General features: G+C 28.1%; 1 protein-coding gene across 1 annotated transcript; it reads left to right on the forward strand.

Moving 5' to 3' along the window:
* The first annotated feature begins 11 nt into the window (after positions 1–11).
* On the forward strand, positions 12–14064 carry LOC122523404. Its single transcript, XM_043645122.1, has 4 exons — positions 12–431; positions 5625–5875; positions 6892–7040; positions 13550–14064. Exons 2-4 carry the CDS (start codon positions 5788–5790, stop codon positions 13727–13729), a joined length of 417 nt encoding a protein of 138 aa, XP_043501057.1. The 5' UTR covers positions 12–431; positions 5625–5787; the 3' UTR covers positions 13730–14064.
* The last annotated feature ends 4665 nt before the right edge of the window (positions 14065–18729 follow it).

Consider the following 18729-nt stretch of genomic DNA (forward strand, 5'->3'; position numbering starts at 1 on the left):
CTCTCACTGCGACAGAGTTCAGTCAGTCGGTCGGACTCTTCCACCGTGGATACGCGCGCGCATCTATGCACAATTTATCAACCCTTGGCAAAAAAACATACGTATATATACACACACATATATATATATATATCTATATATATATAACAGTCCAATAGGAACTATTACTCTCTAACTAACGGGAAAATTATTTTCTATTCTTTGTTACATTTTTGTCGATAAAAAAGAGTTTAAATTTACTAATTTTTATTGAAACGGAAGACAAAAAAATATAAGAAGTTTGTGACTTTTTGTTATATCATATATTCTTCGTGTTAACTGTTTTTATATAAAATAAAAAAAAGGGATTATTGAGAATCGGGAGAATCGGGCACATGGGCACTGACTGACGCACGAGGGATGCGGAAGGCATGGGTGACGTTTCAAACTGGGTAAGTCTTTGTTGACATTCTTTAAATTATAAAATATAAGCTAATTGGAACTCTTATTCTTATTCTTATTCTTCTTCTTGTTCTACTTTTTGATTTTCTTTCCTTTTATCTCATTTTATGTAATATTAATATTTATCAAGCTATGCAACCCCCTTCCTATAGAATTTGACACGCTGAAAATTTAATCCACCGCCTTCAAACACTATCAAGTAATCTCTCGTAATCTCCTTTTAGTATATAACTACACATGTATTAAATCCACTTATAGGATTGTATCATCCGTCTAGAATTTCCGAATCCTTCTTAATGTGTTTTGATCTAAAGTATAATGAAAAAGGTTAAAAGTATCTAAGCACTTATATATAAAATCTTATTTCATTATTTACTTTTATTTATAACAAGTTTGTATTATTATTTAAAACTCAAAAATATAAGTAGCTTCTTTAAGTTTATTTAATATAATAATTATACATTATATGTGTGTAAACACGTTAAGCGTGTAAAATTTGATTTCACGTAACATGAATTTAAAAATATTGTATAAAATATTCCAGTAAAATTTATTCGTTGTATTTTTACAAATTTATTTTCATTAACTGTTAATGAATGAATTGTTAAGATTAATTTGTTAGTATCGCGAATCCTCAGATCGTTTCAATCCTGATTTACTCGTAAATGATGCATTTTTATAAGGTTTTTTAAACTCGTTATCTATCAAAATAATCTACATTCTACATTGTGTTATTAAAGTTTGCGTGTAGTAGCTCGTGTTTCTCGCCTATCACCCTTATTTTTCTTATCGGTACACGCTATACTTTCATTCTCATTTTTTTTCTTTCTAACACAGTAAATAATCGTCTTTCTTTGTACGTTGACCACTTTGAAAGAAATCTTTCTTACGAATTTAAGTCGTTCTACGTTTCTAATTGTTTTGATTCGTTCGTTAAATTGAAATTGAATGATTATCGTACGATTTTCAATAAATATTTGTATCAATCGTTTTAAAATCTACGATTTTTGTTTGATATCATCAAAATCATGAATAGTATTGTTATAATATTTTGTTTACAAACGAAAAATATTATAGGATCTATACGAAATAGTTTTTACATTTAATCAGATGTCTTAAAATTGTAAAATCTATTATAATTATAATAATATTAGTATTAAGAAAAACATATAACGATCTTTTATAAATTTTACAATAATATTAATATATATTTTGTTGTCTCGAGTCAGGAAATTATTCTGAAATTGTATAAACACGAGAACATTTATTTAATTATAAAAAAGAAACTAACTTTATATTATTAAATATTTAAAAAACAAGTCACATAACGATGTGTTTGTATCAAAAGTATATAGAAAAAATATTATCCAACTAGAAAAAAGTGTATGAATATTAATAGACAAATCGGTCCATGCGTGTTTTTTAAAAATCATCAAAAATAATTGCATCGGAGTATTCAAATCGATTGATTACTCCTATACGACATATAACGAGAAGACGCATTTGAATAACTTTGTCGCATTGAAGTTAGTAGAAAACGAGAATTTCGTTAGCTCAACGTATTGAACTTGATTTCGAGCTTCGTCATTTGTTGTTGTCACGATACGATCTCGTTGATGGGTATTCTCTTTCCCATAGTATACGGGTAAATTGAAAAAGTGTATGAAACAAAGAGCTAGATAGAGAGAGAGAGTGGAAGAAAATAAAAAAAAAAATAAATAAATAAATTAAAAAAAGCGGTATAAATAAATGGAAATCACGAAGCAAGGAGATGAAGGGTTCTCTAATTGCTTAAAAGGTGGTGGAGTGAAAAAAAGAGGTAAAGAAAAGAAAAGTGGTCATAACACGGTTTCACGTACACACGTGCACGCTTAACAACACTCGTTCATCTACGCATACTGACAGACAAACAGGCAGATGGAAAATTACATATACTTATGAACGCATACATACACCCACGTATGGTTTGGTTGATCTTATGAAGGACTTCGAAACAACAGCTCAGAAAATCAGGGGAGAAAAACAATACACACGCTGGTTGAAGAGCAAACACATATTTATACCGTTTTACCGCGTTCAAATAATCGTGACGTGCATAAACGCGATCATGCATCCCCATTCAATGTACACGAATATAAACGTAAGTACACGTTGCGTATTTCGTAGTTTGAATTTCACGAGAAATCGAGTTTAATCGTTCCCGTTAACTTCGTCCTTCTTCATCGTTTTCTTATTTCTTCGGTGTTATAAAATGGGATCGATATTCAAATTTACTTTCGTTAGAAATTTGTAATCTTTCTTAGTAAGAAATCAATGAATTTAACGGTAATTATAAGTTTTTTTCTTTTCTTTCGAATACAAAGTTTCCTGAAAATATATCTTTTTTCTCTATTAATTCAATTTTATATAACGAATATTAAAAACACTTATTCGAATATGAATTCTAATTACTGTGAACGAAAATGCATTAAAAAAGATAAATAAATAATTAAGTAAATGGTAATAAATGTGCGGTATAACAAAATATCGTACAATCGGTGGAATAAATTGAATGTATACGTGTTTTTAAACTTATTTGATAAAAAATGAAAAAGTTTGTTTAATTTTCTCGATGAGAAAAGTAAAATGGAATATTTTCGCGTTTAAATATATGGATACATAAAAATGATTGCTCGAATTTAACACGCGTCTTTCTAGAGTCTTTGAAACACTTGGAATTCTTCGTGTAAAGGGTATGTAACACATACACACACACATGTGTATAGATTCTTGTCTACAATGTGTTATCTATAAACGATGGATCGCATCTTTGGAGTAGGCATATCGAGATTCCTTTAGAAAATTGATCGTTTAGAACGGCATTCACTGTACATTCCTTATATATATGTGTATGGAAGTACGTATTACGTACTTCATACTCACTAACTTTATAAAAATTGAGTGTTGCGTTGACGATCGATCGAAGAAAAGCTAGAGACTTCGTGACCTTTGTGTTCGTTATTTTGACGTACATACCATTTTTTTTTTACTATGATCTTTCCCGTAATATACCGTTTCTCGTTTAGTTTAGTTTTGAGAAATAAAGTATTGCCGCAGTAGGGAAACAGAAGTAAGTCACGAGAGACGTTTCTTTGAAATCAGATATTTTTTGTAATTTTTTTAATTACCAGTTTATAGTCGCATCAACAACAAGGTCATCAGAGACATGTAACACAATACATAGCTGTATTTTATAGGTGTTATATATATATTTAAAAATATTGATTGTCTTTAAAAAATGAATAATGTCAATGTGTGATGTTTTTTGAGTGAAAGAGCAATCTTCGGATCTTCTGAAATTCTGTATCTAATTCTTTCATTGATGTATTTGGGCCAATCTATTATTATGTGCTTGAGGTTAATTTCTTCATCGCATATTTCACAATTTTCTTTTGGATTTCCATTAAATAAGTAGCTGTGGGTGTAGTTTAGTATGTTCTTTTCTATCAAGGTTCGATGGTTTATTATCCTCATAAAAGGTGTTCGCAGAAATATGAAGTTTTTTGGGCCCGTTAGCTAGGGCCCTTAGGATGTTACAGAGTCTCTTAGTTTTCTGATATGTTTAGTCCATGTGAGTTTACTGTAAAAAATTAAGCCAAGAATTTTGATATTATCAACAACATTGAAAAACCTAAATCAGATATTTATTATTACGTAGAACTTTTATATAATATATATTTCGTATTGTTTTATTTGTATAATCAGTTTGAAACAAAATATGTGTTCTCTTTTGAAATACGTATATATTTGTATCTCGTTAAAAAATAAGATCCCTTTTAACGTGTCATTTTTTTCTATATTGAAAATCTGAATTATTATCAAGATTCGTATCGCATTTATATAATACAACCGTTTACGTATATCCGTTTTATATTTCACGCTACGGAAACGTCATTACTGTCATGTTTTATGTATCGCGTTAACCTTTTCCAAACTTCTATCGAAAGTTCGATCTTTTTAATTTGGTGGAATGATTTAAAAGTTTTTTCGATTATAGGTAAAACAAAAAATAAATACAAAAACAAATAAGTAAATAAATAAATAAGATTAACGTTTCTTTGTTTCACGAAATACAATTTTTCTAGTACGAGTTTGATACGTGACCAGAACTGCAACGACTGAAAAAAGAAATACAAATAAAAAGATAGAAAATAAACAAAAGGAAATGACGAAAAGAAAATGAGAAAAGAAAGAATTCTTCGTAATATTATTTTTACGCTTGAAAGCTTGTTATTTCATTCGTGAGATGGTGCAAGCTAAAAGGAGTCGGCCATTTAAGAAAGGAGAATAATTTATTTCCTTTCATTGCCTTTGGAATGTACTTTTCTGATAAAATTCAAATTCCATTTATAATTAGCGAACTAACTCGGAAGTAATAAGAGTAAAAAAGAGTGCTTTTTACACTTAGTTACTGTTTTTTAATAACATCTACTAATTGTAAGTAAAGATTGGCTCCGTTGAACAGTCAGCGAACTGTAAAGTGAACTAATGAAGAAAAGAGCATACGAACACTTAACACACGATTAAATTTATCTATCCTTTGTATAAATGTTCATTTGAATTCATTGCTTCGGAATATATACAGTCAAATTCGATTAACTCAAACGTTCAAACTGTATTCCAAATATTATTGATTTTATTAAATCAATTAAGAAACACAATGTTTTCTTATCATTATTATTCGGAATAAAATAAATGTATTTTAGTATTACAGGAGAATTAACTCGTTAGAGATTGTGTTTTAGTGTTCGATCATTTTTATGTAGAAAAAAAAGAAAAGAATGAGTCTATTAAAAGACTCAGGTTTATTCGTTTAATTGAAACACCTAAATGAAAAGGAAAGAGTATTTTTCGAAGAATGAACGTTGAATTATTCCGTGACCTTTATTCGTTTCGAACGAATAAAGGTCTATGGTCATTATCTTATCTCGCGAATTTCTACTCGTTTGTTACGTGTTGCTTCATGAAGGAATTCCGAGCAATCAGCAAGCGTTAAAGCTCGAATGACGTCGAATACTCAAAGTAACTCGATTGCAAGAAATGAATCTCTGGATATCCGTGTATTCATGTCTATATTATTATAAACCCACGCTAAAATCTATCGAGTACTAACGATGACGAATGTATCCTAATTCTTTGTCTAGGCAATATGTTCCTTCCTCCAGTAGTACTCACAGAGCTTGCTGAAATAGAAGATCCGTGCTTTTACTGATTATTAAATTACGATATACTTTGGTTATCTAAAATTTGGATATCTTTACGATATCGCAAGAAGAAAAAGAAGAAGAAAAGAATTTAACCGTGAAGATGAGGATAGCTGCGAAATTACGAATCAACATCCTTCTTGGCTGGATCTTTTATCTCTTTACGTTTCTTCTACTTCCAGCACGAATAAGTGAGTATTTTTGACGATATTAAGAAATATTATAAGATATATGCTTTAATACGAGGGTTGATTGCAAAATTTACAGTCTAAATCAAACAAAAAATTATTATTACTTTTTCAATAAAAATTGTTAGAAATTATTCAATTTATCCTACGTATGATCATTAGGATTTATATTTGTTGATATTTTTGAAGTATTTTTTGATTAGATATTTTTTGATTAGATGTTTTTTCAAATAAATAATGGAAAATAGATTGTTCGGTAAAAATAATTATTTGTTAGTATTTATAATAGAAATTACAGTTTCATTGCAACTGTAATACACATTAATCATATCTTAAAAATACGAAGCGGAAATGTTTTCAAATATTGACTAAATAAATACCAGCCGTGTATCGTATTTCATTGCTGCAAAAATAATTGCAGCTTTGAAGTATCGAATTAAAAAGATTCATATGATTGAAATATCGAATAACTGTCGAACGATCAACATCGAGTAATTTTGTATTTTCTTTACTTGTTTAATTTGATTCGTTTCGATGTAATGGACATTAAAAAATTATTCTGAATCGTTTAAAGAACGTTCGCGTATTTACCTCATTTTTATAACAAGATTTTCGTTTCCATTGCATCTTTTTTCATTAAAAAATCAATATCGAATTGTAAATTCTATGATTCTACTGTTTTTAAGGTATCAATTTGAATAAATAAAACAATAAAAACATACGAATTTTCTTTTCTGCCTTTTTCTTTTGGGAAAACAATGAAAAAAGTAGAAAAAAAAAAGAATCAAAATCAATAATTGCAATTTCACCGCAATCGCCAACACACAGTCGCAATAAATTTACAATAATACAAAAAAGGGCAATTATTTTTGCAACAAGCTAATAATTAATTATATACCACAAGTTAAATTAATAATATTAATTATCACACAATAAATATTAATTTAACGGGAAGTTAAATTAGAGCGAAGTTGATCGTTCATTATTATCGAGGTACGATGAGCAATATTGAATTCTAGGTGCTCTTGAGGAGAATTGTACGGATTTTCAAGGTGGAACAGTCAGGCATGGACTTCTCTATGTGCCAGGACCTGCGGTTTGTAGCTTGTGCGTTTGTTATCACTCGGAGCCGATGTGGTGCCAAGCTATATACTGTACACCCCCATATGTGAGTAATTGAAGTTATCATGAAGTTTTCTCTTTCCCCTTGCTGACAATTAATTATTACACTTTATTTTTATCCTTATAATATAAATATTTTATATAATATATATATATTTTAATTTTTATATAATAAATATTATTATATATATATATATTATTATTATTATTAATATATATATATATTATTAATATTATTATTATATAATAAAATTTTTATTTTAATATATATATTTTATCCTTATAATGAAGTTTACTCTTTTCACTTGGTGTCAAATAATTATTACACTTTATTTTTATCCTTATAATATTATAGTTAACTATTCGTTGAATTTTGTTGTCATCGCAGGTGTTACTTTATGCATAAATTCGAATAATTTATTATGAAATATTTATTAGTATCTTCTCGTAGGATTTTGTTTGTCTAAGTGCACGGTTCTCTAAATATTTTTAAAAGTTTAGATACAAAAATGATAGAAAAATATTGACTTCTTTAAAACACGCAAATATATTGAACTAGTTGAACGGTTGGCCTTTTTTTACTTTTCATAAAATCTCAAAAGAGACGATCGATGAGTGGCGATGGTAGTAAAGCTTAATAAACTTTGAGATTTTTTCGTGAAAATAAAAGAGAAAGGGGAATAAAAAATGAAGAAGAAAAAACGCGGTGGAATGATGGAGATAAAATCTAAATGATTTTCGAAAATGGGTACAATGCATGAACGAGAAAATGATTTCGGTGAACCATATGGTACTAACGTAGAGCTTTTAAATAAATTGTTTTATGTCCATACGAGACTCATGTAGTAAAAGGTTACTTTTTCGCATAATAGATCAATTATCGTATTCATTCAATTACGTATTTACACATATACACACACACATAGCATTCATACATACATATAGTCAATTTATATATATACCTGGTAGGGCTGGGTAAAACTATTTGAAATTATAAACGGTAAATAAAATATTTGATTTGTTCGAAAAGTCATTTCAAATAGTATTTCAAAGTGTCTTATTTAAAATATAATTGTTATAATATCCAATTTTTAATACAATCAATTTTTTTGGTTGATTACAATAAATTTAAGATATAATTATCCTTGTAAAATTATTTAGTAATTAAGAAAAAAATCAATTGCACGTATTAAATGTTTCTAGTGCAAAATTGAATGAACATCATTTCTAATATAATAAATATGCGAATATTAAATGAAATTAAATTTTCAATTTACATCTCCCAACGAATAAATCTCTCTTGAAACTTTTCATAATTTTAAACAGAAATTTTAAACGTTTTATCATTTCTCGTAGATCTTCCGAGAAGAAAATAATATGAAATAGCATTGAATTGGAACAATATGGTGTATATATTCATGCATCTATGGACACATGAGCGTGCATGTATGCTTGTACGTACAAGCTTATGAATATTGATAATAAAATGGTAGATTAAAAACCCGTCTGGCAAACTCGACGTGACATCTATTCGACCACGCTCGATAGATTTAATTTAGAACAATAATATGGTCGAGTAATAACACGAAGTTTCATTTTTATCATAAACGCGCGTACAACCTTTGCTCACTTTTTTTCTTCTTCGATCGCTAGCCAACTGGCATTTTTTTCCTACGATAAAAAATATACTTTGACCGAGATCAGTATCGAGTTGGTGCTATATAAAATCGTTAAACGTGCTACACTTAGTAAGCACATACTTAATATTATATAGTAAGGTTGTTCAAGTCTCGTACCCCCTTACAATAAAATAAAAATAAATAATTACACATTATAATTAAATACACATTATATTATTACATTTATAATAAATAATTAAATTAATAATTATTTATTGGAATACAAAATTACACACATTTTATATGTAAACAATAAATTTGTACGTTTTTTTCTTAACTTTATTTAATATTGATTTCATATATTTTAATGAAGTTCGAAATATCTACGAGCTTTTACATAAAATTAAATAAACGTACAAAATAAATAATAGAATTCAAATAAAAATAATCGAAGGGGTAATATTTATCGAGTACTATTAGTTTTAACGATCATCGAGAAAATAATTATTTGTTTTTTTTTTTAGAAAATTTTGCACACAAATCGTGTAACACTTATATTTTATATTGTAAGCATTGAAATCAATGTAATTATACCAAAGTAATTACAACTTATACTTTGAATATATTACGAACTTCGAAGTATGAGATAACAATCTCACGAGAGAATTGTCGTGCGAATGCTTTTATTGCAACATCTAGATAATTATATCCAGTACAACTATTATATGCGTATGATGATCTGAATATATACTCGTGTTGAAACAGCTTAAAGGTGTAAGTTTATAAGTCAAAAGTGTAAAACTTATTAACGCGTCACCTTCGAGCGGAAAATTTCTACACACCGCGAAATGCTACATCGTTTGTTGCAAATTAAATTCAGGGACGGATATTCTCGCGTTGTATATTTTTTTTTCTTTTTTGCTCTCTTTTCTCTCTCTCTCTCTCTCTTTCTCTGCTTTAGTCGTACTCGTTAACTCCTTTTCTCGCTTTTTTAATCGCTCGCAAGCACGTATATCTAAAATGTCGCACTTTCAGTCGAGAAAATCTAAAACTACGATTATAAAATTCTATTACAAACGTTCTTTTCAATGTTTACATATATTTATGCTTCTATGTATTGCATTCAGTATATATATATATATATATATATATATATATATATATATATAAGAAAATGTTTCAATGAAATTTGAGTGATCGATATTGTAAGAATTAATATTAAAAGTGTCAATATATTTTTCTCATTGATGATTGAAATTTATTATAAAATATTAGTTGATAAATAAATTTGGTAAATAGATTTGGTTTTATTAAATAAAAAAAATAAAGTTAACATTTATATTAATTATTAAACTCTTATAGTGTTTTTCCATGTTTGGTCCTATAAATTTGAATAAATTATTATAATTTTATAATTATGTTTCATGTGTATTGACCAAATTATTATTTATAAGATCATTCGGAAAGTAATTCTGCCTTTTCAATGATAAATAAAAGATGATATTTTTGAAATTAGAATCCATGGTTTTTTAAATGATCGTGAATAGTCAAATTTGATAAATTTTCAGCTATTTCTTGCGTTGCTATGCGAAAATTAGCATCAACTAGTGCTTATATCTTCTTGGCTTTTATAATAGTTTGCTTTCATCTCCTTTAATCGAACGATCTAAACTTAATGCATGAATAAACAGAGCGAAATTTCGAAAATTATAATAATTTTAACATTGGTATTCATTTAACATATCATCTTCGTAAACATCAGTTTTTTCTCCCTTGCACCACATTATTATTCCTACGGTAATAAAATTGATTAATTTTCCATTTTTAATGTGATGCCAAAATAATATTACTTGACTGATCAAAAAAAATAATATTATTTTTTCAATATATCGAACATTTATTTTAGAAAATATTGATCAAATGAATAAAAATTTATATACATCAAAAACGATATGCAATATAGAAAACTTTTTAATATGATTAATCAAATTTATGACAAATTTTACATTTCAATATATATGATAGATATGCAAACAAATGTTTTATGCATAGTAATATACATTTTGCAAACATAACATATAGAAATAAATGTATCCAATGATTTCAAAGAAAAAGAATAAAAATAAAAGAATTTTTGTATTTACGTTACACGTGTATCTTGTTTGGTGTGATGTCAGTGCTCATACACAAATTGCTTGTTACTTCGTTAACGAATAAAATTTAATTCAAGTTGCATCCTCACACGAAAGCTTTTCATTATCTTGCCTACCTACAGGGTAGATAAATTCAGTACGACAATGAATTTCCCAGAACGAGCTGCTCATTTTCTTTTTCACTTAGAAACTCAGGTTTAGATACACGATGAGACAATGATTTTAATAATTGTATGATGTCGTTGTTTGATATTTAATTTATTGTTTACATTACACGAGTTATCTTTCATTTTATTCAAATAAAAGTATTCGCGATAAAATAATCGTGCATACATTTTGTTGTTTATATAAACTTAAATTAATTGATATTTCACGTTGAAATATTTTGTAGTTATTACACGTGGGTGGGTTAAAAGGTTTTTAAAAAGTGTTTTTTTTTAATTTATTTATAAGAATAAAAGTTTCGGTGATGCGTTGAAAATGATTTAACCCACGCGCGTATCAATTTGTAAAATAAAAACAAGGATTTGAAGGTTAAAGTTCGATTTTTATAAACGTTTCCTAAATATTATAGGAACAAAAATATGTTTCTTTTAAAAATGGATCGCGTAGTGTATATTTATCTTGTTTATACGAAATAAAGCCATGTTACGATATGGCTACATAATCCGAAGAATAATATTCTTATACGATAGGATTATTCGACACGGACAGAAGTATAATATGACCAATCTAATCAGATTAGTGAAGCTTGTGTTTAAATTTTACCAAGAACGACTATTCTCTACTTTTTTTTCTTTTTTTTTTTCGTCTATGTAATTCAAATGTAACTGTAATGTAACGCAACGAAAATATTATTCGTTTGTAATTTTGTATCAATTTTAATATTTACCCCTTCGTTTAAATTGCAATAGTGTTATCATTTTTATAATCGTTTCAGTTATTTCGTTTGATGTAATAATTGTTGTAATAGCATTTCTTCCGTTTGCTTAAATAGAAAACAAGATTATTCACGATTAGCGCTAATGTCGTTGTCAAGGATAAGGTTAAACAGATTGGCAATCGCTTTATTGAATTTTCTCTTAATGTGCCATCTTTCAGTCGTCTCTAATAAGATGTTTTCATACAATGTAAATATGTAAATCCGTTTACTCGTCGATAGGAATTAAGAAGAAGAAGAAGAAGAAGAAGAAGAAGAAAAATCAAGAATATTTCTTTTCCACGATTTCAAAGACATCTTAATCTTGTTTATCACTTTTCCCTTTTTTTCGTATCATTTTTTAAGAATTTTGATGAAGTTTTCATAAGAGTATTTGTTTTATCATAAAATTATGTTACACGCATTTAAGTAATTTCATTGTTAAATAAAATATTAAGAAAAAAGTGTGATCGATTTAATCGAGAATTAAAGTTACTCTCCATAGAATTTGTTAATGTTATAATAATAAATAATAATGAACAAATTCAGCGCGCAGAATAGAATTTTTCTTCGCGAAATAATGAAAATTCACTAATTATTTTATTTCGCTAAATTACGAGAGTACATTTCGGCCGGTTTTGTTTCTCGTATCTGAATGGCACCGAAACACTCAACAGATGAAAGAAATTATTCGACACAATGGGGAGGACTCGCGTTGTTGAAATAAAAATCTAACGAAAGTATTATACACTTTTATATCTTTTCCAACAAGCTCGTGTAATTTTTTAATGTATCGTTAAAAAGAAAAAGGAAAAAGATAAATATAAAGAAAAATTTTTTTGAGTAAGAAGAATGGAACGAACGAGGATGAAATTTCGCTAGTCCGAACAATACGACGAGGTCAATTATTTACTATTGTCATGAAAACTACAGGAAACTACGAGTTCATTCTGTCGATAAAGAAGGACAAAGATGAGTTAACGAAAATCGTATTATGGTTTCGTCTTTGCGAAATAAGTCTTTGGAAGCCAAGTGAAACTAAAACCTAGGTCACTGCGGATGAATCGCAGGACCGCAGCTTTAGAAAAGACGAGATTGTTGGCAGCAATTACTATTTCCAGGATATCAATTTCACTGGTTTCTACTTACAAGTAGAACTGTATAGAAAATGGAATCATTTAGAAATTTGTTGACGGGAAATTAGAGATGTTATTTATTTAACAAATATGAAATTCCTATCTAAAATCTGTATGGTTTATTATACACTATTTTTTTGATGTAAAAAATAAAAAAAACTATGCAGTTCATGTAACAGTAATTTAACAGGATGACACTCATCAGTTGAAAATTGTGTATTAGATTAAATTATTTAAAAATTATATGATAAACCAAGTGATTTTTCTTATCTCATTGTCAGATACTTTTGTATATTTTCACGAAGACAATCGTACAAGATTTGTTCGATTACTTAACAATTTGAACATAAGTATGAGTAGTCTAGTAATTTGATTTATCCTTTATGAATAAGCAAATACATCAATAGCGTGCTTGGAAAAAGTTAATGTTAAAATAAGAGTCTAACAATTTGACGTTGAAACGTCAGTACATTTATGGTACTAAAAGTGAAGTATAGGCTCTCGGCCAAGTATTCTGTAGATGTTCGTTATGTATGTATTATACACAGTGTCCCATTTAAATCGATCCATTTCAATATCTTTCAAATTGTTTACGATAGAAAATAATGAGAAAATATTAACACAATATTATAAAAAATATAATATTCATAATATCTTATAATTAAAAATAATAATAATTATTTCTAGAAAATATTAACTATGGTTCAAAATTGTTTTTCATTTCTCAGAGATGCAAGAAATTCCGTGTTGGTGAGCGTTGTTGCGAGTTCGAGTGTTTGGATGGAATAGATGACGCATTGGATTGGACTGGACCGGATTTAATAATTGTCGACGGATCATCGAGAATACAGGATCAAGGAGTCTTCTGGTTGACGACATCTCTCGTCACTCTTCTCTCCCTGTCCTAGTTCCGAGACCAATTACCTGCTGCTCTGTTGCTGTTGCTCTTGTTGCTGTGTACCAAATGCGATGAAATTTCTCATCTATTTCTATTATTTCCATCGAAAAGAATAGTCATTAAATGAGACGTTTGGCCAATAAGATAAAATCGTCCAAGTTACGAGGAATCGTCGCCGCCGCCGCCGCCATTTTTCACGAATCCAATCTAATCTAATTTTCTTCTTCTTCTTCTTCTTCTTCTTCTTCTTCAACGAAAGAAAAAAAAAAAAGAAACAAGTTATCGACCATCCGTACGACGATTTTTCGATCAATGAATTAAAAAGAACGAATTATTAACAAAAAATAAACTATTAAAGAATAAGGAAGTTCGATCGTAGAAAAATATGACGATTTAAGGATTTCAACGAGAAATTTCTTTTCTATATATTTGTTTTACGTTTGACAAGAAGAAAGATTATATGGGATACGAAATAAACGAACGATCATGTGATAAATTCATTAATGACTTTAATTAGCCGGGTATTTAGGGGAGGTTATGTGTGTGTTGTTAATCAATGACATTGTAGGTAATTAATAAAAAAAGATATGGACAGATGAATGAAAGAAAAAAAGGAAATGCAAGAAAAGAACAAAAATTATATCTAAAACCGTCTGATCGTTTGTATACGATGAGTTAATTAGAATCGATCTGTGATTAGATGCAAAGTGATGCCCCCGGATATACATGCATACATTTAAATACACATAAACACATATAATATTAATATACATAAATACATACATGTATTAACTTAAAATTTTCTTATACTTAAATACCTCTTCATACCTTTCCACCTCTTTTTTCGATATATTATATAATAATAATAATAATAATAATAATAATAATTATATTAATAATTATAAATAGATCAAATTAGAATAGATTAAATTCAATCGTTACGTATCGTCGAAGATCAAAACGGGGATTTAAAAAGAGGAAAAAAATTTTGGGGAAGAAAAAAGAGCGTAGTTCGCGAAACGCCGGCTATAAATCTGTCCAGAAGGATCTAATTGTTTTTTCTTGCATTTTATAGAGCGTTTGTCTCCATTTGGTTGCTTAGAAAGCTTGTAGTTATTTTTGTTAAGAGAATACGAAATAAATTACGAAAGATAACGAATAAAAACCTCGATCTTTGAGAGAGAGAAAGAGATAAGTATATTAAAATATTTCTAACAAAATATTGCTACGAGCTTTCGTTCAGACGAATCCTAAAATATTGTTGTATGTCCTTTCAAATACACAACACGATGAACACTCGCACACTTGCATACTTCACACACAAAAAAAAACATATCATCATCTTCGGAAAGAAAAGAAAAAAGAATTCAAGTAAGTAAAAATGTTAAAAATAATTTACAGAAAAAAAACAAAAAGAAAACAAAAAAAAAGAAAAGAAAAGAAAAGAAAAGAAAAGAAAGATGTGAACGTGAGAGAGACGTATTTAGTTTCTTATGATACTTCTGCAGCCATCTTAATGACCATATTGACTTCGAAACTTGAAGTTTAGTGTAGATAGAAAGAAATATAGTTAGTAGTAACTGTAGATACAGATATATTTTGAGCAAAGTCATGAAAAAGTATGAAGTCACGAATAGGGTTCTCATAGAAAGTTAAAAAAAACTTTCATAGCGACCTGAATACAGATAGAGAAAAAGAAATAGTATTTTCTTATCCAAAAGTAAAAAAGAGAAGTTTCAAAGAAGATACGTATTTATATCAGTTCATATCAAAAGTTTGATATACGTAGAAACGACAAGTTAACGTCGTATACACGGTTTCTTAGATATTTTAAACAATCTAACTTTTAACTGATATTTATTAATAAATGTGTCGCAGGGAAGTTGGACAAGGTAAGAATTTAGAATATTATATTTCGATCTTATTGAACGTTTCGTCCCTCCATCGAAAACTTTTTCAGCAACTATAAGAGACTCTGAACATTAACGAATAACTGTGTATTAAATATAATATTAAACATATAAATTGATAAACAATTCATTGATTTAACTGATATGTTTTATGAGTGTGAATAACGCAATGTTGTATAAACGTACATATAAGCAAAGGTTTTATAAATTAAAAAAGTAATATCAGACACATAAGGATAACAACGAGACATTTCCTAAAATTGTTGACATATCTTCATACGAAATATTTCAAATGTCCATCAACTATTCGTATTATTTTCCTATGTAATTCTTTTTATGACGCTTGTTGAATATACATTTATACATTTGTTTTTCTTATTTCTACTTGTAAAATATAAACGGAAAAGTATAAAATTTCGAACGCAATTGTAAAAAAAGGTAATAATATTTAGCTTTCGGTTAATCGTGCTTTTTTGAAATCTTCTTTTCGGGGTGAAGAAACATTTATTTATACAGATTATACATATTAACGTTGACCTTGGGAATTAAATAAAAATAAAAAAGAGAAGAAAAGTAAAACGGATGTAAGATTAGAGTAAAAAGAAGAAGAAGATAAATTGATAAAAAAGTTAACACAAGTGTACATGATGAATCGCGTTCGAAGTGTCGAGAAAAATCTCTTCTCCCGTTTAATTGCATTCGATTCCGAACTCTTAAAAGGATTTTTCTCATCATTTCGATCATATGCGCAATAGAGAAATCTTCTCGATAGAAGAAGATCCTTTGACATGCAATTAAATTCATCCTGTACAATTGTCCAGAGACTTTAGAAAATAATAAATTGAGAAGACTCGTTATTGCGCAGAACAGATCTGAGCAGATCAAAGGAAAGCAGAGTAGATCGGAGCAAATTCGAATATAATTTAACGTTGAAAGGATTTAACGAGATATCGATAAGGATTTATATGCGAACTAGAAATTTAATTAAATGAAAAAGGAATTACATAAGGAATATACATTATATTTTAATACTCATCTACGGGTTATGGTGTAAGAAAGAATTTCGTAACTTAATATTCTTTATTTTATATTTTATTTTATATTTTATTTTATTTTATTTTATTTTATCCAACATGGCCCAACGCACACATTTTCCTTTTTATTCTTTCTATAATAAAAATAATGAAATATATTTGGAACATGGGATATGTGAAACTGTGCGTAATATTACATTCTACGATTTAACTTGTCAGTTTGAAGTTAAATCATGTTTAAAAAGAATATTTACGCGTGTGAGTGTGTTTTTGCGCGTGTTGTGTGAAATATACGAAGGACGTTAATTTTTTCACGAATTTACGATAGTTGTTTCTCGATGAAAAGAAAAGGGATAGGATTTTAAGAATGAAAATGTTTTAACCCGAGCAAATCCACTTAAGCTCGTAACGTGAGTTAACAATGAGGTCGTGTTCAAACATAATACCCCGTATAAGTTGAAAACCGGTCAGGACCAAGTAAATTTGTAAGATATTTCGAAAGTTAATTTATCCTATCTACTATTTATTTCTATTACTTGATATTAATGATAGTTATTTCCTTTTTTTCCGAACTATTTGTGAACATCGATTGATTCATTTAATTAATTAATGTATATACCGAAATAAGACACACACACATATATACATATATACATACATAAATGTATATTTAAAAATCTTGACTCTCGACTTATCTTCTTGTTAGAATTAATACAAGTGTATGTGTGTGTGAAAGTTTTTTAACAACAAAATTCTTTTTATATGTCCAACTTAAAAATCTAATCTCTTGAATATTGCATGCTTGTACTTTTGCAGATTTGAGAATCATCGAGAGCGAACGTGTGATGTAATTTATGTGCAGGCTATATAAAAGTAAGTAATATTCTCTAATCGAATATATAATAATCGATATTGGTGATGGTTATGGTGGTGGTGGTCTCTAATTAAAATTAAACTCATCGTTAAAGAGACAATAAAGAAAATGAAATATTTCATCATTTTCTTAGTAATTGTGAATCCTTTCGTAATATTCTTGCCGACGAATTTTTACAAGTAAAATAATGATGTTATGCCATTTTTGTATACCTTGTACATACGTTCCATCACACGCTGTTGAACACGATCAAAAAATACTTTAACGATTGGACTTACGCTTTTAAGAAAATTCGACGAGTTTTACTCGTACGCGAATGGTCGTCTCAATGTTGTATTTCATTTTAATCGATTTTCGTGCGATCAAAATTTCTTCGAGTATTCATTCAGATTTCTGTAAAATAAAAAAACATATAAACTGTGTTGTGTGTAAGTTGCTGAGAAAATCAAAGCAAAAGCTGCGTATGAAATGAAACGGGAAATTTAAAGCTGTTCGAAAAATCATATTTGAGATTTGAACATCGACACACGATTCTATTTGATTGAATTTGATTTGAAAGATTTCAGAGATTTCAAAGATTCGTTATTTTTTCAAATAATCAATCTATCAAGAGAAATCACGATTTTTTATCTTATATAACTTTGCAGCAATAATTTCTATTAATTTAAATCTTAGTAAAAAAAGAATATAATTGAAAATGTAATTAATTGAATCGTAACAAAAAAAAATTATTTTTAGATTTAATTATTATTATATTCAATACTATTATTACGAAAAAAAGTAATTACAAAAATTATCTCTATAAATAATTAATTCAATGAAATCTAATTGAATAAAAATAAAAAATAAATAAAAAAATTGAATAAATAACTGCAAAATATTAAAATAGAGAATAATCAAAAACGAGAAATGTTACACACACACGCAAGATGTATAATACGTATGATTATTATTTTAACGACTACATTTAATGGCCTAATTATCTTTCCGAAGTGTTGGCAGCAACACTTCCTTGTGGTCTTTGAAATGACATAAAATGGACTGGCGAATATATAAATTGCGGTGTATCGATGGAATTGCTTTTTTCTCATTGTGGTGCTCCGTTTATCGCTACAGGGTATTTATATAATATCATTCGTTATATCGACATAATCGAAATTATTCTCTCCGAGCTTAAAATTTTTCAAAAATC

Source organism: Polistes fuscatus, unplaced genomic scaffold (genome assembly GCF_010416935.1).
Source record: "Polistes fuscatus isolate 324 unplaced genomic scaffold, CU_Pfus_HIC Scaffold6, whole genome shotgun sequence".
Taxonomy (NCBI): domain Eukaryota; kingdom Metazoa; phylum Arthropoda; class Insecta; order Hymenoptera; family Vespidae; genus Polistes; species Polistes fuscatus.

Excerpts from the sequence above, each read along its gene's own strand:
- LOC122523404 (XM_043645122.1), top strand. The coding sequence starts at position 5,788 with ATGAGGATAGCTGCGAAATTACGAATCAACATCCTTCTTGGCTGGATC. Across the intron at positions 5,876-6,891 it reads TCTACTTCCAGCACGAATAA|GTGCTCTTGAGGAGAATTGT; the intron begins GTGAGTATTTTT and ends ATTGAATTCTAG. Across the intron at positions 7,041-13,549 it reads TATACTGTACACCCCCATAT|AGATGCAAGAAATTCCGTGT; the intron begins GTGAGTAATTGA and ends TTCATTTCTCAG.